Source organism: Rattus norvegicus, chromosome 18, assembly GCF_036323735.1.
Source record: "Rattus norvegicus strain BN/NHsdMcwi chromosome 18, GRCr8, whole genome shotgun sequence".
NCBI lineage: Eukaryota > Metazoa > Chordata > Mammalia > Rodentia > Muridae > Rattus > Rattus norvegicus.
The window spans coordinates 52,094,605-52,117,735 of NC_086036.1; the positions used below are offsets into that span (position 1 = coordinate 52,094,605).

Below are 23,131 nucleotides of genomic sequence, written 5' to 3' on the forward strand. Positions count from 1 at the left end.
ACGTTCATCCTTTAAGAAACACCTTTTAAAAATCAAAAAAGGGAGCATTTGCTTCCCATGATACTCTTGCTGTTGCCCTATTTACTTTTATTGAGTTGCCCCAAGGGGAGCCTATTACTCGAGCTTCCCAGCATTTTCGGGATGCTCAGCCCTACCCGTGGACATTATCCCATTCTATGTGGTATAAAGAACTAGACAGCTAGATATCAGAATAAAATTTTCGGACATTTCCTAAGTTAGTTGCCTGGAATCTCAGGACAAGGAATAGCAGAAGGAATTGCTGATGCCTTACAAGGCCCGAATCCCCATTTCTGGAAGAATCACGTATAGTGTATGTTAGGGTTTTGAATCTCGGCCCGTGCCTGGACAGAAAACACTAAGACACCATGGTTCCACGTGGAAGGTTTAATGAGAGAAGAGTAGGAGAGGAAAGGCGGCCGGCCATGGGCACGTGTAGGGGGGTATGGAGGCAAGAACATAGAAGAACAAAGAGTAAGAGGGGTAAGAGAGGATAAGAGAGAGTAAGAGAGGGAGGAGGAGGCAAGCAGCCCCTTTTATAGTGTCAGGCACAGCTGGCTGTTGCCAGGCAACTGTGGGGCGGAGCATACCTGGCTGCTGCCAGGAAGCTGTGGGGGTGGAGCTTAAACAGAACACCCACAGTGTGCTCTCGGCTAAGTTTACCATGTGCGCTTTTCCGCTTCTCGTAGGATGTCAATGACTCCACACAAGAACCTGAGAACACTCAGCTTTATCTACCGACCTGGCTGTTCTTGCTTTAAAAGGGGAGGGGAGTGTCAGAACACAGTCAAAAGAAGGACTTGTGGTGGACAAGGCCTTGGGGAACTGAGAGAGAAGTTCTAAGAGAAAAGGCAAAGGGCCTTTTACCTCTGGTGCATTTTGTCCCCTGAATGGGTCTTGGACACGATTTTCATGCCTCCTGAGACCAACATTTGCATTCAATTTATAAGACATATGTACTCTTTTTGGAAGAGTCAGAACATGACTATCGGGTAAAAGGGTGTGCTGGGAGCTGTCCCCAGTGTACCATAAATCTGGACATGGCCTTCTGGTCTTCCATGCTCTCTCACATATAATCTCTCTAGTACGTGCCAGGCAATTGTTTCAAGCCATCTGTTCTGAGAAACTTCTGGGAAAGGCTGCTCTGTTAATATTTAAATGTGATGTGCTTACTGACATTTATTTACTTGCATGTTTTTTCTGAACTCCATCAACTTTCCTTGGATCATTGCTTTTTGTGTCACTCCTGTATCGGTATTGCTGAAACGGAAGTAGCGTTGACTGCAGCATTAGACTGTAGTCTGCCTCATTCTTTAAGGTCCCCAGATCGCAAGTCTCCCAAACAAATCTGCAAAGTTGACAAAAGTCAACAGGGTCTTGGGTCACAAGTCGCTTCATTAGCCTGGGTTAGGATGAACATGATTATCTCTGTCTCATGTTGCTTCCCCATCATGTGTGAAATCGTTGCCTGTTTTGATGGAAGAGACTATGGCATTCGTCTTTGTAAAATCCCCACATGCACCCAATTGCTTCCTTTTCTTTCCTTAATGGATTCCCTAGATGGATTTAGGGATTGAAATTAAGATAAGAAAAACTAAACACACACACACACACACACACACACAGAGAGAGAGAGAGAGAGAGAGAGAGAGAGAGAGAGAACCCTCTGTCACTTCACTTAGTGACTATCTCACAGCAGAGGGATTGTTTCCCAAAAGATGTTTAAATAGCTTCAGCACTGACACATATAATTTTATTTCAGTTCCTATCTTTAATTAATAACTGTTCAGAACTGAGAAATATATTTGTGTGTTAACGAACCATCTCTTCAGCCCAAGAGTATTGACTTTAGTAAGCAATCTTATCCAAAGGCCAAGGAGTGATAGGAGTTTTTATTTTATTTTATTTTGTGGGAAAAGGGACATGCACTGTGTGTGGCATTCATGATTCATGTGGGGATCAGAAGACAACTTGTAGGATTCTGTTCTCTCCTTTTACCACATGAGTTCTGGAGATGGAATTTGGGTCATCAGACTTTATAATGACATAAGATTTTATGTCAAATTGTTGAGAGAGAGAGAGAGAGAGAGAGAGAGAGAGAGAGAGAGAGAGGAAGACACACACACACACACACACACACACACACACACTAAGAACATCTCTGTTGAATGCTACCTCCGCATTTACTAGAGTTCCTGCCTCTAGGAGTAGGCTGAACTAAGATCATTTGACTTTGAACTTTCACCAGATCTGGGTTTATAATAATAAAACAAAGCTGGAGTGTTGGCTCAGCGGCTAAGAGCACTGGCTAGTATTTTAGTGGATCCAGATTCAATCCCTAGAATTCACATGGTGGCTCACAACCATCTATGACTCCAGCCATCAGCGACCCAGTGTCCTCTTCTGGCCTCTGTGGGTACTGCATGCACATGGTACACAGACATCCATGCAAGAAAAGTACCCATGCACATAAAATAGAATAACAATAGAATTTTATATATAATGATAAAGACAGCAACAATGACAGACTGGCCCTCGCCTGCTTCCCTTTCTGTTTCTTCTTCCATATGATAGTTCTGAGGTAATGCTGCACAGCATGGTAAATATTTAACTGCATTATCAAGTGACCTTTCTTACAGTCCCATATCCAATTGACAAAGAGGAAGCTTTGTCTACTATTTTCCATGCAATTACATAAATAGCCACTAATTAATGAGAGTAAAACCACATCAGGATAAAATGTTCACTTTTGCCAATATGAGTTTATTTTTAACCTATGATTTCTTAGACCCCAAAGACTTGTCAATCATTGAGATCAAAGGAAATAAAATCACAATTACTATGTGCCTGTCGAGTTTGCTGGTGAATACCCATGGAGTTTCAGCAGACGATCAGAGTGCACTGAGAGACAGAGCGACAATCTACCTGCTAGGTGACGCCTCATTAGATCCGGTCCCTCTGTCTCTAAATAAAAACGACAGCAACTTACCATTTCTGAGCAGTCTCCTGCAAGCAGTCTTCCTCTTGGCTCTCTCCCTAGAGCTAATCCAAGCATCGCAATAACTTTATTGTGATAAAGAGAAGCTACTGTCCAGAGAGGAAGTTGGGGAACAGGCATGCAAACACTAAGAGAAGAGTTAGGCTCAAAAACATCTATAGTGCCCTCTTTCATGAAGAAGCAGAACTGGGCTAAAGTATGTAGCCCTCCTAAAGTAAGGGACTAATTAAAGGCTGGTATATAGAGTCAAATGTACTACACTACCAGGACAGCGAGAGAAGATACACAGGGGGTAAGGAAATATTTACAAAGCATGAATATGTTGATGGTCTAGTATTATGAATTCTTACTATTCAAGAGTGAAAAGATAGCACACTTGAAAATAAGCATTGCAAGTCAGGCACACCTACCATCCCAGCACTCAGGAGGCAGAGGCAGGCAGATCTGTAAGTTCAAGGCCAGCCTGGTCTACAGAGCAAGTTCCAGGACAGCCAGGACTGCACAGAGAAACCCTGTCTCAAGGAGTGGGGGAGGGGGAACAGCAAAGGAAAAGCCAGAGAGATGGCTTAGCAGTTGAGAATGGCGTGCTATGTTTCCAGGAGACCTGAGTCCTGTTTCCAATGCCCATGCTGCGTGACTGACAACTGCTTATAACTCCAGCGCTTGGGAATTTTATAGCCTTTTCTGGCCCCCATGGGCATGCACACATATGTGGCAGGCACACACACACATACACACACACACACACAAAATAATAAAAAGAAGTCTTTTTTAAAAGTGAGCAAAACATTAAAGAGATATTTCACCAAACAAAACATATGAGTACATAATAAAGTGAAATATTGCACTAAAAAATCTCTTGTCACTAAGACATAAAAACTAATACCACAGTGGTATCATGTCATGTCCACTGGCATGGCTATACATGAAAGGTCAGGTACTAACATGCAGGGTCGGGCACAGAGAGAAATTGGGGTCCTCTATTGTTGTTGAGAATGTACAACCGTACAACCTCTTTGAACGAAGCAGGTTGACACGTTCTTCAGAAAGCCGGACATAGAGTTATGACATGATTCCTCAAACTTACACATGTCCACGGGGAAACCTGCTTCTGTTATCCATCATTTAAATCTCCTCAGCAAAGCTGGAAGGAAACCTGCACCAATGACACGGCTGACACCGGCACAGATACATTATTACAAATACCCGTCATATAACAGTCAAGTAAAATTGACTACCAATGGGATTGGGATATCATTTGACCTTAGTAAAGAGTGAAATACTACCGAACGCTACAACATAGATGGAAAAGGCTGGTTACAAAAGACCACAGGATTCCACTTAAATAAAATGCCCCAACGTAGGGAAATCTGTGATGGCAGAAAGCAGACAGTCTTCCTAGGGTATAGGACTGATGACTAATAGATATGGAGTTTGGGTTTCTGGAGTTTTGAGTTTTGGGTTTCTGCTTTTGATTTTGTTTGTGGAGAGAAGGCACACGCTAGGGTAAGGTACTGGTGATACTTGAACAATTTTGTTTAGTGATATAATAACCATAGAAACGTACACTTTACTTTCTAATATTTTTCTTATATTCATGTGTATATTTCTGTATGTGCATGTGAGGGTCTGGCACAAGTATGTGGGTGCCTGTGGGGGTGGGGCGGTGAGAAAAAGGTGTTGGATTCCCTGGACCTAAGTTAGAGGTATAGCTGTTAGATGCTTGGCATGGGTGTTAGGGGAAAAAAACGTTTATCTTCTAGAAGAACAGCAAGCGTTCTTAACCACTAAGCCAGTATCCAGCCACAAAGTGCACACTTTAAAAGGGTGAACTTTGTAGCATATGAAATATATCCCCGTGAAGCCAAGACAGCCTTAAAAGCATCCCTGCTTTTGAAAGTACATTTGACACAAATACAAAATACATAATTTTATTTTCATAACTAATACATTGATTCATTTTCAAAGTGATTGACATTTGTTACCTTAAACTAAATGTTCTGATTAAAAAAGAAATTTGACACTGAAAATTTCAAAAACATAGCTGGTGGCGATGACACACACCTTCAGTCCCAGTGCTCAGGATGGAGTCAGAGGCCGGAGGACCTCTGTAAGTTCAAAGCCAGCAAGTTCCGGGATAGGCAGGGCTACACAGAGAAACAAAGTTTAAACATTGTCAGCGCCTAACAACTCAGAGAGAAGTAGCCCAGCCCTGGCACTCTGACTAGTCTTCGTTTCTTATTGGCACAATGAGATGTCCGTCACAGGATGCTTAACCTATCAGAAGCCCTCGGTTAGTTTCACTCTCACTGCCTCACCTTCTTTTTCTTGAATTGTGTGAAATCTCCATCTCCAAGTGACCCATATCTAGTAAACCAGTCACAGCCAGCTGAGCGTTACCTAAAGACCTCTTGGAGTAGAAACAGAGTAAAATGAAGAATCTAAGGTTCTAATCTGCATACAGCATGTTGTATGTTACAGAACCTACTTGCATTTCTTGAGCCCTTTGGTTCCACCCCTCAACTAACCTTTGAAATACCTGTTCAAACAAAAAGTAACAATCCACACTATTAATAAACCAGGACTTATGTGACCTGGGACATTCTCAGCAGATATCCCCTAGGTTTCCATGGCAGAGTCACACATTTTACAATACAATGCATGAAAAGAAGAATGAAGACTAGCAATGGAGAAAGTCCCGACCAAGAACTCCTTTGTCCACACTGAAGTTTACCATCAAATATTCAGTAAAGCAGAGACAATGAGACATTTATCCTCAGACTAGAGACAAAAAGAGATTAACAATTTAGTATAAGTTGTTTTAGTTCGTCTGTTACTTTACTAATGGTACACACTTTTTTAAAAGCCATTTTTGACCAAAGACAGTTGGAGCTTTAAAAAATGCTAAAATTGAAAGGGAACTTCCGTACATTGAAATATTCAATGAACTTCTTCAATCTACACAAGCAGGTAACTTAGCACCAAGATCAATGTTTAGAACACTTTTCAGAAGCAGGAGAGATGGCTCAGCCATTATAGGCTAGGCTCACAATCAAAAATGTAAGAATATTTCCAGAACTTATCTAAGAGCTCCTCACCAACCCTTAAGCCAAGCCTACTCTTCATCCTTTGAAATCGATAAAATGGCACAGATGGAAAATGAGAAACTAAAGTGTCCCTAGCTGATCTCGCTGCCTTTCTGGTCTGTGCTATGATTTCCTCATAGCAGAGCTGATCCCGTGGACACTTAGTAGTCCTTAGATAGCCAAGACTCTAAGAAATGGATTCCCTGAGCGATTAAACTAAAAGCCAGAGCTCGGGGCTTAGGAGAAGGAGCCTTCAAATCCTTTCTCCCTAGAGCAAAACAGTTCAGGAAACATCTGAAGGAAGCGGACTGTTTGCAATATGATGTGCCTCAGTGAGCCATAAAATGTACTTGCTCTGTGTTTAACAAAGTCAAGAGAGGTAACAAGACTGAATTTGTCAGGCCCATGCTTCCGATTGGATTGGGAGCTTCCAACTCCATACTTAAGGGCATTCCCTGGCTTCCTGTGAGTGAAGCCTGATCTTGGGCTAGCCCAGCAATTGGGATAACTGAATACATTTGTTCTCACCTCCACTTGCTGCCAACTTTCAAGTCATTTAATAGATGTTGGAAATACAGCGACTGACGGACGGAGAGCAGCCCCTGGCCAGAGAGGCAGACTGGTTAACAGGATGCCCACGTAAAACAGCTGGTATGGCCACCACTGAGGGTTAAAGGTGGGTGGAGGACCACACGCCCATAACCTGAATCTGGTCACCTGAAAGGCATTTGTAGGTTTGAGGCCAGCCTATACTACAGAATAAGGCAGAGTCACTCTTTAGGAAATGAAATGGAACTGTGTTGTAAGATGGCCAGATATAGGAGTGTATCAGGATTGTCCCCAGCAAATCAGAGCTGCCATAAATCTTCATAAGAGTTAATTAATTAAGTTAATTATTATTAAGTTAATTAATTGATTGTTAATTAAGTTAATACTGATAACTAAGTTAATACTGATTAACTCTAATTCAAATAACGCTTTTACTTGGTTGAGCTTAAGCTTTTGTGTTAAGAACCATCTTTTCTTATCTGTGGAGCAAGAAGACTTATTAGAGAGCAGAGCAGAGATTTAACACGTTAAATATGTGTAAACATCTAACCTGAGGACATGGCCTTAACTTCTGACATGAATAAATCAACCTGAATATGATTGAATACTGAGAGGATGGCATGGGTCGCCTCTCATGTAGCCTCCTCCATCATGTTGACATTAATCCCCTCTGTTCTGTGGGTTAGCTTTAAATACTATTGATGAGCTAAGGGACAGCCACATTCCTGACTTGTTAAAAGCAGTTCTTTGATCCATAATGTAATAATGACAGTTAATAGTTACAAGCAATCTGACGCTTAGTGTGTGTCCGGCATACTGTTCACAACACAGTGATCTTTTTAAAATTCCTTAATGGTTCTAAGGAAGTAAATGTGGCTGCTAGTCCCAGTCCCAGGGGCCCCACAAATGAGGAAAGTGAGACTTAGGATAAGTAAGTCATCCATCCAAGGCAGTAGAATTTATGTAGAGTCTCAGTCAGCCTGACTTTTATTCTATCCCTGGTCCGGGCTCTGACTGCCACAACTCTTAGCTGCTCCTGCTGGAGTTCAGCTGTGTGAGCTGTTTACTGAAAGGACACCACAAACAATCGCTGCCCCACCCCCAACCTCCTGAACATCCGAGGGCAAAAATAAACAAACACTATGGCACCATCTGGGATAAGAGAGAAGCCAAGATGATACCAGCAGCCGCCATCAGATCTCCACTGCAGATCTGCTCTACACTCTTATAGCACTAAGCATCCCAAGGACTCTCCTCGTGATCCACATCTTGGTAGACAGACTATTGCCTATCGGCTGATATGGAATAAGATTAGTTCTTAGCTAATTTATTTGGTTACAGTATAAAAAAATTACATTTAAATTCTGATTTTAATTCATCTATGACCTTAACACAGAGAAACGCACTGATTGCATCTGGATTGTTTGTTTTTGTTTTTGTTTTAAGTAAAAACTACTTCAAAGCGCAGAGCCTTGCTAAAAGAAGACAAAGGCCCCATCTTCTCAGATGAGAGGATTGTAATAATTACCCTCAGGAAACTCGAATTGTTTTGCAATTGGTTCACACAAAAATCACGTCATCTCCCCTCCACGGTGCTTAGATTGAGTTGAAGCAGCAAGGAGGCTGTTGCTCTAGCCAGCGCTACCCTTAAGGCAGCGAGGACAGTTCCATTCTGCGCTCCATTAATAGACTCACATTCCAACACAAAGCACAGGGCTTGGACTGAAGCCCAGTTCTCCTGACTTCCAGAGGAGGACCAGTTCTAAAACATTATGCAGATGTGGTGGAGGGGAGGTTGCTCCTGTGACCCACAGCAGGAGAATAGGAATGACTGGACCGCACCTCCCCTTCTGCCGCCCCCCCCTTCTCCCTCCACTCTTTGACACCATGACAGTTCTTAGTACCAAGCATTTAGTTATGAAACCAGTCTATGGATACATGCTTGGTAAATGTCTGTCTGTGGACATACTCTCCCACGAAATTGTAAATTCACTTACAGCAAGCATGCTACCTGTTTGTGTATATAGCTCTGTCACCCAGAATATGACCTGGCCCATAAAGTGATTATCCCCATCCTCCCCCCCAAAAAAAACTGTTGGAAGGAAGGAAACAAAGAAGGAAGAGAGGGGGGAAAGAGAGGAGACTGGGCACAATTTCCCTCAAACGAGGGGCCTATTTTTAAGACTGAGCCAAAACCCAAAGGAAATCTGTAGCTAACTGACAAGAGAACAGAGGTTTTCTATTTCTCAACTACCCTTCTGTCAGGCTTCTGCATCTTTCTGCTGGGCTAACTTAATTCCTGTGAACTAGCATTTCAAGACAAGTAGTCGAGCACAGCTGAGAGAATGGGGAGAGGAGAGAACCCTACAAGGATTTGTCACAAAGAACGATGAAGGTATAAAGAGGGAATGAGTAAAGTCTGAGCAAGCCATAAAACGTACGTGATAGAAGTAACAAAGTCTGATTCTAGAGATAATTAAATGATCGCTGCTCCAGGACAAGATGTCAAGCGCTGCACAGGAGAAAGGGAGAACCCTGCAGGCCCATGACTGAAGGCACCATGACAAGACAAGGACAAGAAGAGGTGATGTGGGTGTTTCTAGACTCCACAACTCTGCCTTGTATCTCTGTGCTATAAACAGTGACCTGTGGGCTAGGGCATCTGCAAGTCTTGGACTCTCCTGTTATGTTGAAGGGATATGTGTCCTCGACTAGCAGAGAAGTGAGACATAGAATGAGCCCGTGCTTTTCTTTTTAAGTTGTGAGGAGAAATTCTCTATTATATATTTCTTTTTCATTCAATCCTTTCCCCACCGTGAAGTGGGGGAAAAAATACCAGCGTTCAAATTTTGTAGGTCAGTGAGAATTCTATTCTAAGGAGTGTGGTTAGGCATTAGTGGTTATAAAGGGCTACTCAATGAGTCATTCACTTGACAAATACTTATTGAGCATCTCCCATGAACCAACACTTTCGGATACAGTGGCGAATGCAGCAAATAGGGTCCTTGTTTGGGGGGAGGGTTGTCTGTTTTTGAGGGTGAGAAATGGTGGGAAAAAGACAGACAGAAAACTCATTACATGTATGAGACATCAGCTGTCTCCCTCCCTAGAGCAGGGACACAAGAGAGGTGCAGCCTTTTGCTATGTCTAGAATGTGCCGAGCTCAACAGCCAGTCTGTAGTGATTTAAATATGCTTGGCCCAAGGAATGGCATCATTTGGGGGGTATGGCCTTGTTGGAGGAAGTGTGTCACTGTAGGGGGTGGGCTTTTGGACCTCCTACCTGCCTGGAAGTAAGTCTTCTGGTTCCCATTGGAACAAGATGTAGAACTCTTAGCTCCTCCTGCACCATGCCAGTCTGGACACTGCCGTGATTTCTGCCTTGATGATGATGTTCTGAACCTCTGAATCTGTAAGTTATCCCCAATTAAAGGTTGTCCTTTATAAGAGTTTCCTCGGTCATGGTGTCTGTTCACAGCAATGGAAACTTTAACTAAGACACTGTCTTTGGGTTTCTACCTCTTCCCTTCTGTTGGCTCTCTTTGCATCCAGATCTTCATGGACTTCCTCTGTCTTGTCCTTTAAAACTCAGCTGAGCCATCACCTCTGGGTGGGGCTTTCTTGATCATCCTATGTAAACATGTCTCCCCCACATCTACTCTTCTCTGTTTCGTTGTCCTCGTATTTCTTACGCATTGAACTGATACAGTGCCTTTTTCTTTGATTCTCTTCTTCATTGAGAAATGGTGCCTCTCAGATACAGTGGTCCCTCAGCATCCTTCAAGGACAGTTTCTAACATCAAAAGCCAATGAAGCTCAAGTCCTGAACAAAAACTGGTATAAAAGCTGCACTTAACCTCTAGTCATTTACTCTCTAACACTATCATGGAAATTCTGTGTAAATAATTGTCATATGAGTGAGGAACATCTCCATACATGTTCAGTGTAGTCAACACCACTGTAGGTGCATCTACATTCTGACCTACAATTAGCTACACCTGAGGCTACAGAATATGTGAATACAGAGGACTGGTTGTACTTATCAAATTTTGGTTTCTACATCTAGAACATAGGACTGATAACAAGTCGGGTTTTATCCTTTTGCTCACTTTCAAATCTCATATGTTTAAAACAGTGCTGTTAGAAATGTCTGTTAACTCACAGGCCCAGCGAGAAAGTTCTGAGGGCTACTCTGTGGCAGCTGGTCTTAAATGACTTTCCCTGGTAACCCGGCTCCTGGTATTTATATCCTGAATCTAGGTCAGTCTGCAGCTCACCTTTAATGAATACAATCCAACATACCTAAAGTTGCATAACAATAGGATGTAGATGCAACCTTGTTTTGCAGGACATATGGTCCCAACAAGTCAAAAACAAAACAAAACAAAGCAACAACAAAAACCCAAGTATACCAAGATCTCAATGTTATATGTAAGGAAGCCACAGCTCGCCCACTCAGTAGAATATCACATGGGGAAACCGGAATGTCCTGCTGGCCCTCAGCCCAGTTGGCCTGTCCAACTAAAGAGCCAGTTCTTCCAATGAAAATGCATCTTGCATATCAAGCTTGATGAGTCTTCTAATGATTCCATCCATGGGCTCCATGTTACTGTACCCAAAAGAGTGGTACACATCTATCTGAGTATAGTCAACTCATAGAACTATAAGAGATAATAATAAATTACTCTTGGAACCCCTACAGTTTCAGATGATTAGTTATAAAACAACTGGAATCTTCTAATTACTGAGACCATTTCCGGTTGCTCATATACATGTGTGCTTAGGGCTGGTCACTTGGGATTAGATAACCTATGAAGGCAATTATCCCTGCAGAAGACTGACTCTCCCTCTCTTATTGTCTGCAGCTCTTCATCTATGCATGGGAAATTTCTTCCATCCACACTGACATATTGTGGTGGCTTAAATAGGAATAGCCCCCATAGACTAATAAATCATAATGCTTGGTCACCAGAGACTCTTAGAAGGTATGGTCTTGTTGGAGTAGGTGTGGCTTTGTTGGAGGACATATGTCACTGGAGGTGGGCTTTGAGGTTTCAGATGCTCAGGACAGGCCCAATGTATCTCTTTCCTGATGACCTTGAATCCAGATGTAAAACTCTCAGCTCCTTCTCCAGGACCATGTCTGCCTACACTGCTGCTACACTTTCCACCATCATAATGGGTCAAACCTCGGAACCTACAGGCCAGCCCCAATGAAATGTTTTCCCTTATAATAGTTGCCATGGCCATGGTGTCCCTTCACAGCAACAAAATCACTGACTAAGACACGTGTCAGCTCAGTTATCGTTGTGCAAGATTTGTTCAGGCAATTATATTGTAGACATTTAATAGGGGCAGCTTTCCTGTCATGCATGCAGGAGACATCCTAGTCCTCTGATACCTACAATCTTTCTTCTTCCTCTTCCACAACATTCCCTGAACCATAGATGCAGGGGTTGCATGGTAGGCATGACAGTTTGGGTTGGGTACCCTGGGGTCAGTTATTCTCTGCATTTGGACAAGTTGTTTCTACACATATTGTATTCACACTTGTGAGTCCCTGCTGGGACACTCCAACATAGCATTTATCCTTTGCCATCGACAATGTGTTTGGCATTATTCGGCCTTCTATAATCCTACAAGACACCCCCCCCCAAAGACTAAAAAATCGGGTCTTCATCTTCTAGGGAGCACTGTTTTGTTGTTGTTGTTTCTGTTATTATTGTTGGGCCACTAACCTCCCTGAAGATCAGACTCGTCTTTTAATAGCGATGGAGGTTTGATCTTTAAGTTTTGTTTAGTGTGTGGTAGGCAACGGTTTCCCATTTCCCTCCAGTAAGAATGAAGACAAAGTACAAATATGTGAGACACATTCCAGAAAAGAATGTAACTGATGCAGAAGTGACTACACCGACGGAGTGTTAAGAAATTGGCACTGAACAAGTGACGGAGTGGGTGCCTGGTACTGTTAACTGGGCCGACAACCTATGACTATCTAGGTCATAAGCCCTTGGGGAAAACCTAATACGACTACTGTTCTAGACGGGCATAGTAACAACCTTCCCCCAAGTTCTTGTCTTTATACCCATAGATAAGTGCGTCTCTCAATCCTCGACAGAGAGACTTCTTTTTGCAATAGAGGACAACCAATACCAAGGCCCGAAAACCAGTCACCATACCAAGGATACGAGACTATGGAGTGCTGGGGTTGGGGATTAAGCTCAGTGGTAGAGTGCTTGCCTAGCAAGCGCAAGGCCCTGTGTTCGGTCCCCAGCTCTGAAAAACAAGAGAGAAAGAAAGAAAGAAAAAAAAGAAAAAAGAAAAGAGACTATGGAGTGCTCAGTTCCGAATAGGACATCTATATTACATCCCTTTCCCCTAGGGCTCAGGGATCACAGTGGCAGAAAGATTGTAAGAGTCAGAGTAGTGGGCCAGCAGCAAAACGGTATTGGATTGACATGATGGGGCGGTTGCACACATGAATTCACATCACCTGGGACTGCATGTATGAGATTTGTACAAGATCAAGCCAGAGAAAATCCCAGCACGGACCAGGGAAGGAACAGGGACGATGTCCTGTGTGTAGATGAGTTATTGGCAAGTGATGGTTGTTGGGGAAAGATTAGTTTCCTTTAGGGATGCATCCCCTGAGAGGCTACCCATGCTCCACCCCTGGCTCTACACCCATGCACACGAGCAACATTAAATAGACTAATAGGGTTTTTAAACACACACACACACACACACACACATTTTGTTGGAAAGGAACAGTGGAGAGGGATAGGAGAAGAGCTACAGGGGGTGGAATGAGAATGAATTTAGTCAAAACATTAGGCATTTTCTTAGTTAGGGTTTTACTGCTGTGAATAGACACTATGGCCAAAGCAACTCCTATAAGGACAACATTTAATTGGGGCTGGTTTATAGGTTCAGTCCATTATCATCAAAGTGGGAGCATAGCAGCATCCAGGCAGGCATGGTGCAAGAGGAGCTGAGAGTTCTACATCTTCATCTGAAGGCTGCTAGCAGAATACTGACTTCCAGGCAGCTAGGATGGGGGTCTTAAAGCCCACCCATAGAGACACACCTACTCCAATAGGGCCATACCTTCTAATAGTGCCATTCCCTGGGCCAAGCATATACAAACTATCACAGGCATGTATGAAATGCTCAATATATATCTACACCCACCTAAATATGCATTAGAAAATAAGAAAAGAAGTTAGCAAGATCTAAGACCTTCTTTAGAAGAACTAAGTTCAAATACCAGGTCCTCCCATTGCTAGACCTAAGGGCCTGGATTCCACTAGAAAGCCAGTGTGGATGACTTTAAATGCCTTCCACATCACATGCCGTGGTCAATAACATTTACTGTTTAGAAGATGGGCATGTCTTTTAAAATATGAGGTGGACTTTAATTTATTGTTTATGTAGTATGCTAGCTTCTCATTACTATAACAAAATAACCAAGATAATCAACTTACAGAAAAGGAAAGATGAATCTTGGCTCACAGTATTGAAGATTTCAGTTCACAATCAGTTGTACTGGTCACTCGTTATTTTGGAAGTTGTGAAGAGGCAATGTAGTGTGGTTGGGGAGTACGCCAGAGAAAGCTACTTACCTTGTGGTAGCTGGAAAACAAAAGAAAGAAATTAGAAAGAGCCAGGTCATGATATTTTGAGACTACACCCCATCCCAGGGACCTAATTTCATCCTGTTAGGTCCCATGCCTAAGGATTTACCCCCTCTCCGATCCTACCATGAGCTGGGCGATGTGCTTTTAACATATGGGCTCCGGGAACACTCATCTAAGCCATAGCATATGGCATCATTCTTTCTTTCATTCTTGAGGAGAACTGAAAGAAGGGACAAGGTGTACTTCAGTTGATACAGTGATTGCCTGGCATGCACAAAGCTCTGGAGTCCAGTTTTCTACATCACACCCAAGCCGGATGTGGTAAGAGTTCAAGGCTAGCTGGGTCTAGATCCTGCCTTTAAAAACAAAAAGTAATTTAAATTCTTCAGAACTTAAAGAACATTGAAATGAGAAAGATTTTGCCTGGCCTCTTCTGTTCTCATGGGACCCGGTGTGTGCTGGTGGTTTTGAACTACCTACCCTCTGGCCCAAGGATTTTATACCTCTCTGCCCTTTCCTCTCAACACAGATAGTAAATGTGGTTGTTTCATCTCTAGGCAGAAAGCTCAAGTGGTTCAGTGTCCCAGTATACACTATTATCTGCATTGGGAAATAATGGTTCAAAAAGCATTCTTTTGTTTTGATTTTATTGTATTTCATTTCATTTCTTTCTTTTTTTTTAAGGAAGAAAGGGGTTTATTTATTTGGCTTACACTTCCATATCACTGTTGATCATTGAAGGAAGTTAGGACAGGAACTTAAACAGGGCAGGAACTTGGAGGCAGGAGCTGATGCAGAGGCCATGGAGGGATGCTGCTTACTGGCTTGCTCCCCGTGACTTGCTCAGCTGGCTTTCTTATAGAACCCAAGACCACCAGCCCAAAGCGGGCACTACCCTGCGTCTTGTTATTTTTAAAGCTCTACAGTAGGTACTTCCAAGGTCTACAATATACTCTTCTACTGTAAAGAGTGTATCTACCAGACTTTCCTATTTAATATAAAGTGTTCAAGAGTGACTAGCCTCCAGTAATATTTCTGAACTTTGATTCTTACAACTTTCCTTTAAGCCTGAGAAGGACGCTCTCCAGTGTTACTGCACAGCTTTTTTCTTAACTCTGGCAAAGTCTTCCCAACCCCCGCCCCTTCTGATAATTAACTGAAACTGAAAACAGCAATGGGCTGATAAGTGTTTCTGGGATAGTTTGATCATGTATACTGGGCATGGGTAAGTTATTACAGAGTCTCCAGTTTTCCTCTTGAAAACTCACAGGCATCTTCTGAAATGTATCACCAGCCCTCGAGTGGCCTCGTCAGCCTACAGAATCAGCTAATGCACAGTCACACTGACTAATAAATGTACACCCTGCTACATACTATGAGTTAGGTAACCATCTGGTTACATACCGCAACCACATCTCTACTTCAATTTCCAAACTCATTCTTTGAACTCTGCCCTTGGGCTTATGACAGATGTGCAGTATATCTGACCAATCTAAATAAACGTCAACATTTGACCAATATTCTAAAGGACTTGACGCATCTACCTCCCAATAAATAAATAAAACATATATACATACATGAGGAGTTCAGATTTTCTACCAAAGTTTTTCAGTAACTGGAAAAGCTATGGTTAGAATTCTTCTTTGATATTAGAAAATAATTTAGCTTTCCCGAAGCCTGAAAGAAGGAAAGTAATGAGTTTCTTATCAGCGAAAAGTCAGAGCAAAGTCAAAAACACATCTTAAGCCATATCTTCTGTCTCTCTACTATTGCTTGACTGAGGCTATGTTTTATATACTGTGCTTGATTTTATTGTACAGTAATTCAATGAGAACCCTTATTCATTGGTCACGGTGGGGGTGCAAATTAATAAAGCCATTGTGGAAATCAGTTTGGAGATTTCTCAAAAAAATTTAGAAGTAGGACTACCACATGATCACAATTGCTCTCCTGGGGACATGTTCAGATAGTGCCTTACCTATACCTTACCTCAGAGACATTTGCATCTCCTGATAATTGCTGCCTTATTTGCTGTAGCAAAGAATTGGAATCAACCTCATTGTCCATTAATGGATTAATGAATCATAAAAATAATATATAGGGTTGGGGATTTAGCTCAGCGGTAGAGCACTTGCCTAGCATGCACAAGGCCCTGGGTTCGGTCCCCAGCTCCGGAAAAAATAATAATATATATATATGTATACACACACACCATTCAGTTCTAAAGTAAAATGAAGTTTAAAAATGGTAGAAAAATGGATGACGTTAGAATGTACAAAATTAAGCAAAGACATACAATCTCAGAAAAAAAGAAACTACACGTTCTCTCTCATCTGTGGGATTAAGGGAATAATATTGGTGAGTGTGTAAACAAATGTACATATGGATACAGTATAACAGGAAAAGAGAACAAGGAAGTCTGCGTTAGGAGATGGAGAAAGACTGAGTGCAGGAGGAAGGACACAAAGAAGAGGGAGTTGAGTGTCTTCTAGCTCTGTCGGGAGTCTCTTGGTTTTGGTGGCAGATAAGAGCATAAAACATATTGCACACTGAACGGGTAAAGTGGAATGTGGAGTTTCCGAGCTACTGTTCCAAATGCCAATTCTTTGTTCAAGACAGGATCTCTGGCTGCCCTGGAACTTGCTCTGTAGACCAGGCTGGCCCGGAACTCAGCTCTGTCTGCTTCTGCCTCCTGAGCGCTGGGATTAAGGGCATGCTCCACTAACCCCCAGCCAGCATGCCAGTTCTATCTGAAGAGATGCTTACTGAGTTGTATAGATTTTGGCTCTGATTACTTTTTGTGTGTGCTGTTATATATTTGCAATTCTTATAATAGAGTTTAAACGATTAGAAAAGACAATCGCTGGAAGAAAAAAACAAATTAGCTGTTTGGTGATGTAATTAAAAACTTAGCAAGTAAAATAACGCAGGTTATTTACTCCTTCTGGTACTTTACTGCTATGACCTTCCCCGGTTCTGCCTCACTTACAGAAGTTCTAGTCAGAGATACTGAAGAATGAATATTTTAGCGCCCTTTAACTCAGCTGAGCTAACTACCCTGAATACTCACCGAACTCCTGCAACAAAACAGCCTGATCATGGTTTTGCATAAAGTTAAACGCAGAGCACCACGTGACCGAGCAAGTCTACTTTTAGATAAGCAACCAAAGGAATGGAAGCAGGGAGTTGAACAGACTTGGACACCGGTTCATAGCAGCAGCATTCATAACAGCGGGAGAGGGGTGCGCCCCCAAAATGTCATCCATGGATAAATAAAAATACAACCTCTACTATGGGAGATGTATACGTGGTAATGGATTATTATTCAGCCGAACCACACCCCGCCAAAATTGCTAAGGAAGTTTCGATGATTGTTTCACTGCCTCTCCCGTCTCTTTCCCACTGAAGAACTAGAAGGAATCAGCTAGGTGAATACTTTTTCCCTTTGTTCCTACCTGACAAACTGAGGGGCTCTTATTGTTAGCACCGAGAGGAGGCGGTCTTCAGTGAGTCAAGACTCTGTGTGCCAGATTTTGGCGAGGAAGTGGACCGGCCCGTAGGGCACTGTTGTGAGCCCTCACCACTCAGTGCGCGCCACTTCCTGCACTGCAGCCCGCTGCTACCCCTTGCTTACTCCCCCATCCCACCCCCGCCCCTATTACCCACTGGGTTGAAAAGAAAGAGAGAGGGGACCTAGAACAGCAGGCGGCTACAGTGTTGTGTCTTGTTAGGCAAATGTTTCAACTGCTTGGCCAATTAGCGTCCTCTCCCAGAAAGACGAGTTCAACAGGTTTCCATTTGCTCCTCCTCTGTCTCCTGGGTTGGGGAAAAAGGCTGTCACTTTGCTTCCACCCTCCCCTTCCCTCCCTCTGGGCTCTCCCAGCCCAGCTCGGACCAATCGCACTGGCTCCAACGTGTCCATGTTGGCGGCCCGGGAGCTCAGCTGCCTGGATGCGCAGCGTTAGGGTGCAGGAGAACAGGGAGCCGGGAGCCCCGAATAGGGAGCCGAGTCCTGGGGTACTCCCGGGACGCGGCCCTGATGACTGAGCTCCAGCAAGAGGTGGAGGACGCCAAGCCAGCCAAAGTGCTCACCAAGAGAGAAGGCAAAGTTGGCCCGGCCCAGTAAGTGACCTCTGCTGGACGGACGCTACGCGCCCAGACCGAATTGTTAGCCTGTGTTCTGATGGGAAAGGCTTTCTGAACTTCTGTAGAAACAGCCTTTATACATATCTTAATCATATATTCTCTCTCTCTCTCTCTCTCTCTCTCTCTCTCTCTCTCTCTCTCTCTCTCTCTCCTCCCTCCCTCTTCCCTCTTTCTCTCTCTCTTTCTCTGTCTGTGCCTGTGTCCGTCTGTCCCTCCCTCTCTCCCTTCGTCTTCAGTTCTTTCTTTCCCGCTCTCCCTTCCTGTCTCCTCCCTTCCTCTCCTCACTGAAGAATGCATTGTCTATCCTGAAATCCGGTGGTGATGAGAATTATTGGATCTGAAATTATAGTTGATGTTTTCTAATTCCCAAGGAGATTTAGGGAAACTCCTCCAATCTTGGAGTCATGTCAAAAGTCCGTGCTAAACTTTGCTTCAGTGCTTCTATTTCTGAATGACATCTGGGGAAATCCAGGCGTCTTTGGTTATTGGATGTCATCTCCTGATTGCTTTTGCAATAATGTGTATTTTATTTGATTCAGAGCTCGTGGTTGGTTCTCCTCACTGTTTCTACTTATGAGAGGAGTTGGAAACAAGTGTGCTTTATCTTTCCCTCAAAGTCTGTGCCCTTACACACACACACATAACACCACCACCACCGCCGCCACCGCCGCCATTTACAGTGTTGTGGAGGAACACTGAGATATATACTAAGACAAACACTTTATACATGGCTGTGTCTGTCCTCTTAAAGCATTTATGTGTCTATTAGATTTTCCCATTATCTGACCTATAAACTCTTCAAACAGAAAACAAATTTTCCCATCACCAGGACTTACTCCTATAAGGAAACTCTCTTCTTTCTTGTGCTACTCTGAGCACCCACTTAATAGCCCAGAGGTGTAGTTTTTAAACAATTGTTATTCTTGTTCTTCTTTTTTAAAAGAAAAAAATCTTTGACTAATTGCTGATTTGCTCTGTCCACGTCACTGAAACATTAACCCATGGCACAATCACTACCTAAATAAGCCTGGTTTTCTTTCATGGTATTAAGTTGTTAGAGAGCCTACAATGTTTTATTGATACTCCTCTCAGTGGCAATTTCTAATAGTAAAGGCTCAGTCTCTATTACCATTGTTTCATTTTGTTATTGTTTTGCTTGTGGGTCACTGCTTTGTTTCACATGAGGGTTGCATACAAGACTCCAGACTCTAGATTACATTTCTCAACCTATGGGTCATCACTCATTTAGGGGTCCAAGGACCCTTTCATAGAGGTGGCCTAAAACAATGAAAAAACAGATATTTACATTCTGATTCTTAACTATAACTAAATTATAGTTATGAAGTAGCAACACAATAATTTTGTGGTTGGGTTCACCCCAACCTGAGGACCTGTATTAAAGGCTCTCAGCACTAGGAAGGGTGAGAACCACTGTCAGTTGAGTTTACATGAAAAGGTGGGAAAAAGATACTTGTCAGTTGCTTTGATCCGTGCTTTCAAGGCTGTGGCCATACTCTCTCCTGGGTCTCTGGCCCTCTGACAGCTCTTTGCCGTCCAGTGTCTGGCATCTTAAGCTAATGTTCTTCGTCGTTTACTTGGTCTTACCCAAAGGTCGAGAAGTGGTGTATTTCCCACTCGTTATAAGGAAGGGAAAGTGTTGCCAGAAGTAAAACTCCCATAAAAACATTTTTTTCTTACCCCCGAATAAAATCCAACTGTATAACAATAATTCAGATCTATGACCGGGTATGATGGCACACGCCTTCAATCCTAGCAGTTGAGAGGCAGAAGCAGGACACTCTTTATGAGTTTAAGGCCAATCTCATCTACATAACAAGCTTCAGGACAACCAGGGTTACATAGAAAGACCCTGGCTCAAAAGACAAAAACATTTAAGAAAAAGATGGCCTTTTAAATAATACCACTTTCCTTTGCTCTTCGTTTACTTTCTACATATTTTATTTCTCTGAAGAAGACTCAGCATGGTTAGTCTTTTTACTGTGTTATAGACAGTGTCTGTGACTGCAGCTCTGAGGGTCAGAAGCAGGACTAGACAACCAGGGTCTTGAAACTCCTACTCTGAGACCCAAGTAATCTACTTCCAGTTATAGAAAGAAGGATGACTCAAGTCTACCCAACAGCTGTCAAGCTTTGGAATCCTTGTGTCCTATTGATACAAGTTTTGTTCCTTCAAAGCTTGACATAAGGGAGAGATACTGACGCCCATAGCTCTGATACATTCTTTCATTTGGAATCATCCATTTCACAAATTGGTTTCAGTTCAACAAATACTGCAGTACCTACTTGTACAATCCTAGTGATCAGTTCAAGGAGAAATGTGTTTCTGCATCTGTCCTTCAGGAACTTGAAAGAACTGTGGGATGGCCTAGGCACAAATGTGGCCATTGCCACATTAAACGGACAAGATACCATACAAAGTTTCATCTCTAACCGATCCCTGTAGCTACGATATATGCCTACTGCCGTCTTTGGTAAACTGTTGCAAAATTTGCTAACTTATTTTTCCCTACAAGGTAGAATTGTCTAAGCCTTCCATCTACATTTTCTTTTGAGCTCTTTGACCCTTGCTCTGGTGTCAGGATAAGAGGTACCTAAAGAGGGAATGCTGTTGTGAGTGTACCAGCGTGAGAATGTCATGTGGAAAGCTTTTAGCTTGCCAGATGTTTATGCTTACAAACATAAGGGTTTGTGGGTTTCCAGGTATCTCAGTAAACATGGATGGGAAGTATTAGAATGGGACCGTAGGGGTTGGGGATTTAGCTTAGTGGTAGAGCGTTTGCCTAGCAAGCGCAAGGCCCTGGGTTCGGTCCCCAGCTCCGGAAAAAAAAAAAAAAAAAAGAAAAAAAGAAAAAAAATTAGAATGGGACCGTAACTGCAGCCACCAGAACCAGCCCCCCTCTTAATAATAGTTGGCATTGTTAAGAATGCTTGCTATGTGAGAGGGAAGATGCTCAAAACTTCACATTCCCTTGCACATAGGGGGAGACAGGCAACATTGTATCTCCACTGTACAAATAAAAGCATTGAAGCTCTGAGAGGCTGAGAAGGATTAATACAAAAGCAGCTCAGATTCAAGCCAGTATCTCGAGAGAGATAAACACCGGATGGTGATTTGTCCCTGGTCCTTGCTCCAGAATTTATACACCAGAGTATCTCTTCATAGCCTACTCTAAAACACAGAGTCTTCTGCCAGGGTTTGAGGTCCCTCTAATTCTGGACACACACAGACCGTCTCAACCTCCTTTTCTAGTACTAGTCACCACTTTTAGTGAGCCAGTCATACCAGCAGGCCCGTATTAAAGAGGTAACATGTAGCACTCCCATGTTCATCCCAGAATTATTCACATAGCAAAGCTATAGAATGAGCCTTTACCCATTAGTGAATAAAGAGATGAAGAAAATATAATCGGTCTGCATAGTAGAGAATGTGGTATGGGGGTGTCATTTGACATCAAGGGGAGAAGGAAGTCCTGAGATTTAGGACATGAATAAACCAAGAAGACATTAGGTGAAGTGAAATAAATGAAGCTTGGAATGACAAATACTGCCTGACGTCACAGGAGCAGGATGATAGTTTGCCTGAGTATGAAGTGGGAAGGAGTGGGAGTGCTCAGACCTCAGAGTTTCAGGGCTGACAGGATGGCTCAGAGCGTCAGTCAGCTGACAAGCTGGGTTTGATTCCTGAGTCCCACGTAGCAGAACAAGATGACTGACTTCCAGAAGTTGCCCTCTGGCCTCCATACATGTGTGTGGGGCACACACCACACCACGGCACACACCACACCACACCACACACACACACACACACACACACACACACACACACACACACACACACTGAGTGTAACTTGTAATAAAGAGGTTTCAAATAGATGACAAGAATACATGTGAGATGTGTTAGGTAGAAGAGTAACTAAAGGGACTAAAATAATTATATATTTCAAAGCAGGACAGTATCAAATGTCTCATCCTTAAAAAATGTTAGGTGAGATGTTAAATGTTAGTTTGATTTACTCATTCCATGTTTTAAATGTGTTTATATGCAATATATGCCCATAAATATATGTAATGATAATTAATTAGTCATTTTAAAATATTGACTAAGGGGCTGGAGAGATGGCTCTCTGACTGACTGCTCTTCCAGAGGTCCTGAGTTCAATTCCCAGCAACCACATGGTGGCTCACAACCATATGTAATGGGGTCCAATGCCCTCTTCTGGTGTGTCTGAAGACACTACAGTGTATTCGTATGCATAAAATAAATAAATAAATCTTTAAAATATTGATTAAGGAGGCTGGAGAGATCTCTCAGTGGTTAAGAGCACTGACTTGCAGAGAATGCAGGTTTGGTTCCCAGCACCTGCATGGTACCTCACAACCATAACTCCAGTCCCAAGAAGTCTGATGGACGCCCTCTTCTGGTCTCCACAGGCACCTTACGCACACACAGTACAATTGCATACATGCAAACAAGACACTCAAACTCATAAAATAAATACTTTTAAACTATTAATTAAACACTAGAGGTAATGTTAGCTGAGCAAAAGGCTACGTGAATAGCCTCTTTGAAGCCTAGCTAGAAATAATACTAGAGAAATTAAATTGTAAAAATATTCTTGTAAAATCAAAAGAAGAACTCATATGAAGAAGAAATAGGAGTTGAGTTATCTCCGTCTG

At 42.7% G+C, this 23,131-nt stretch overlaps 1 protein-coding gene and 1 long non-coding RNA gene across 4 annotated transcripts in view; one reads left to right on the forward strand and one right to left on the reverse strand.

Moving 5' to 3' along the window:
- The window catches only part of Gramd2b (GRAM domain containing 2B), a 97,929-nt gene that overhangs the window by 12,477 nt on the left and 62,321 nt on the right, over positions 1 to 23,131 (forward strand). The window contains exon 1 of one of the 3 annotated variants that reach the window (XM_006254748.5): positions 18,104 to 18,409. The exons of 1 other annotated variant lie outside the window; for it this stretch is intronic. In XM_006254748.5, the coding sequence (XP_006254810.1) occupies positions 18,327 to 18,409 (83 nt within the window). In that variant the 5' untranslated portion in view covers positions 18,104 to 18,326. Of the gene's footprint in view, positions 1 to 18,103; positions 18,410 to 23,131 lie in introns of those variants that run through there. One more of the 3 variants, XM_063277299.1, reaches the window with a different exon arrangement.
- LOC120098295 (uncharacterized) lies at positions 12,931 to 17,895 on the reverse strand. Its single transcript, XR_010059837.1, has 4 exons — positions 17,743 to 17,895; positions 15,865 to 15,964; positions 14,411 to 14,507; positions 12,931 to 14,282 (listed from the first exon to the last, which is right to left on the reverse strand). It is a non-coding gene; the product is annotated as an uncharacterized LOC120098295 (long non-coding RNA).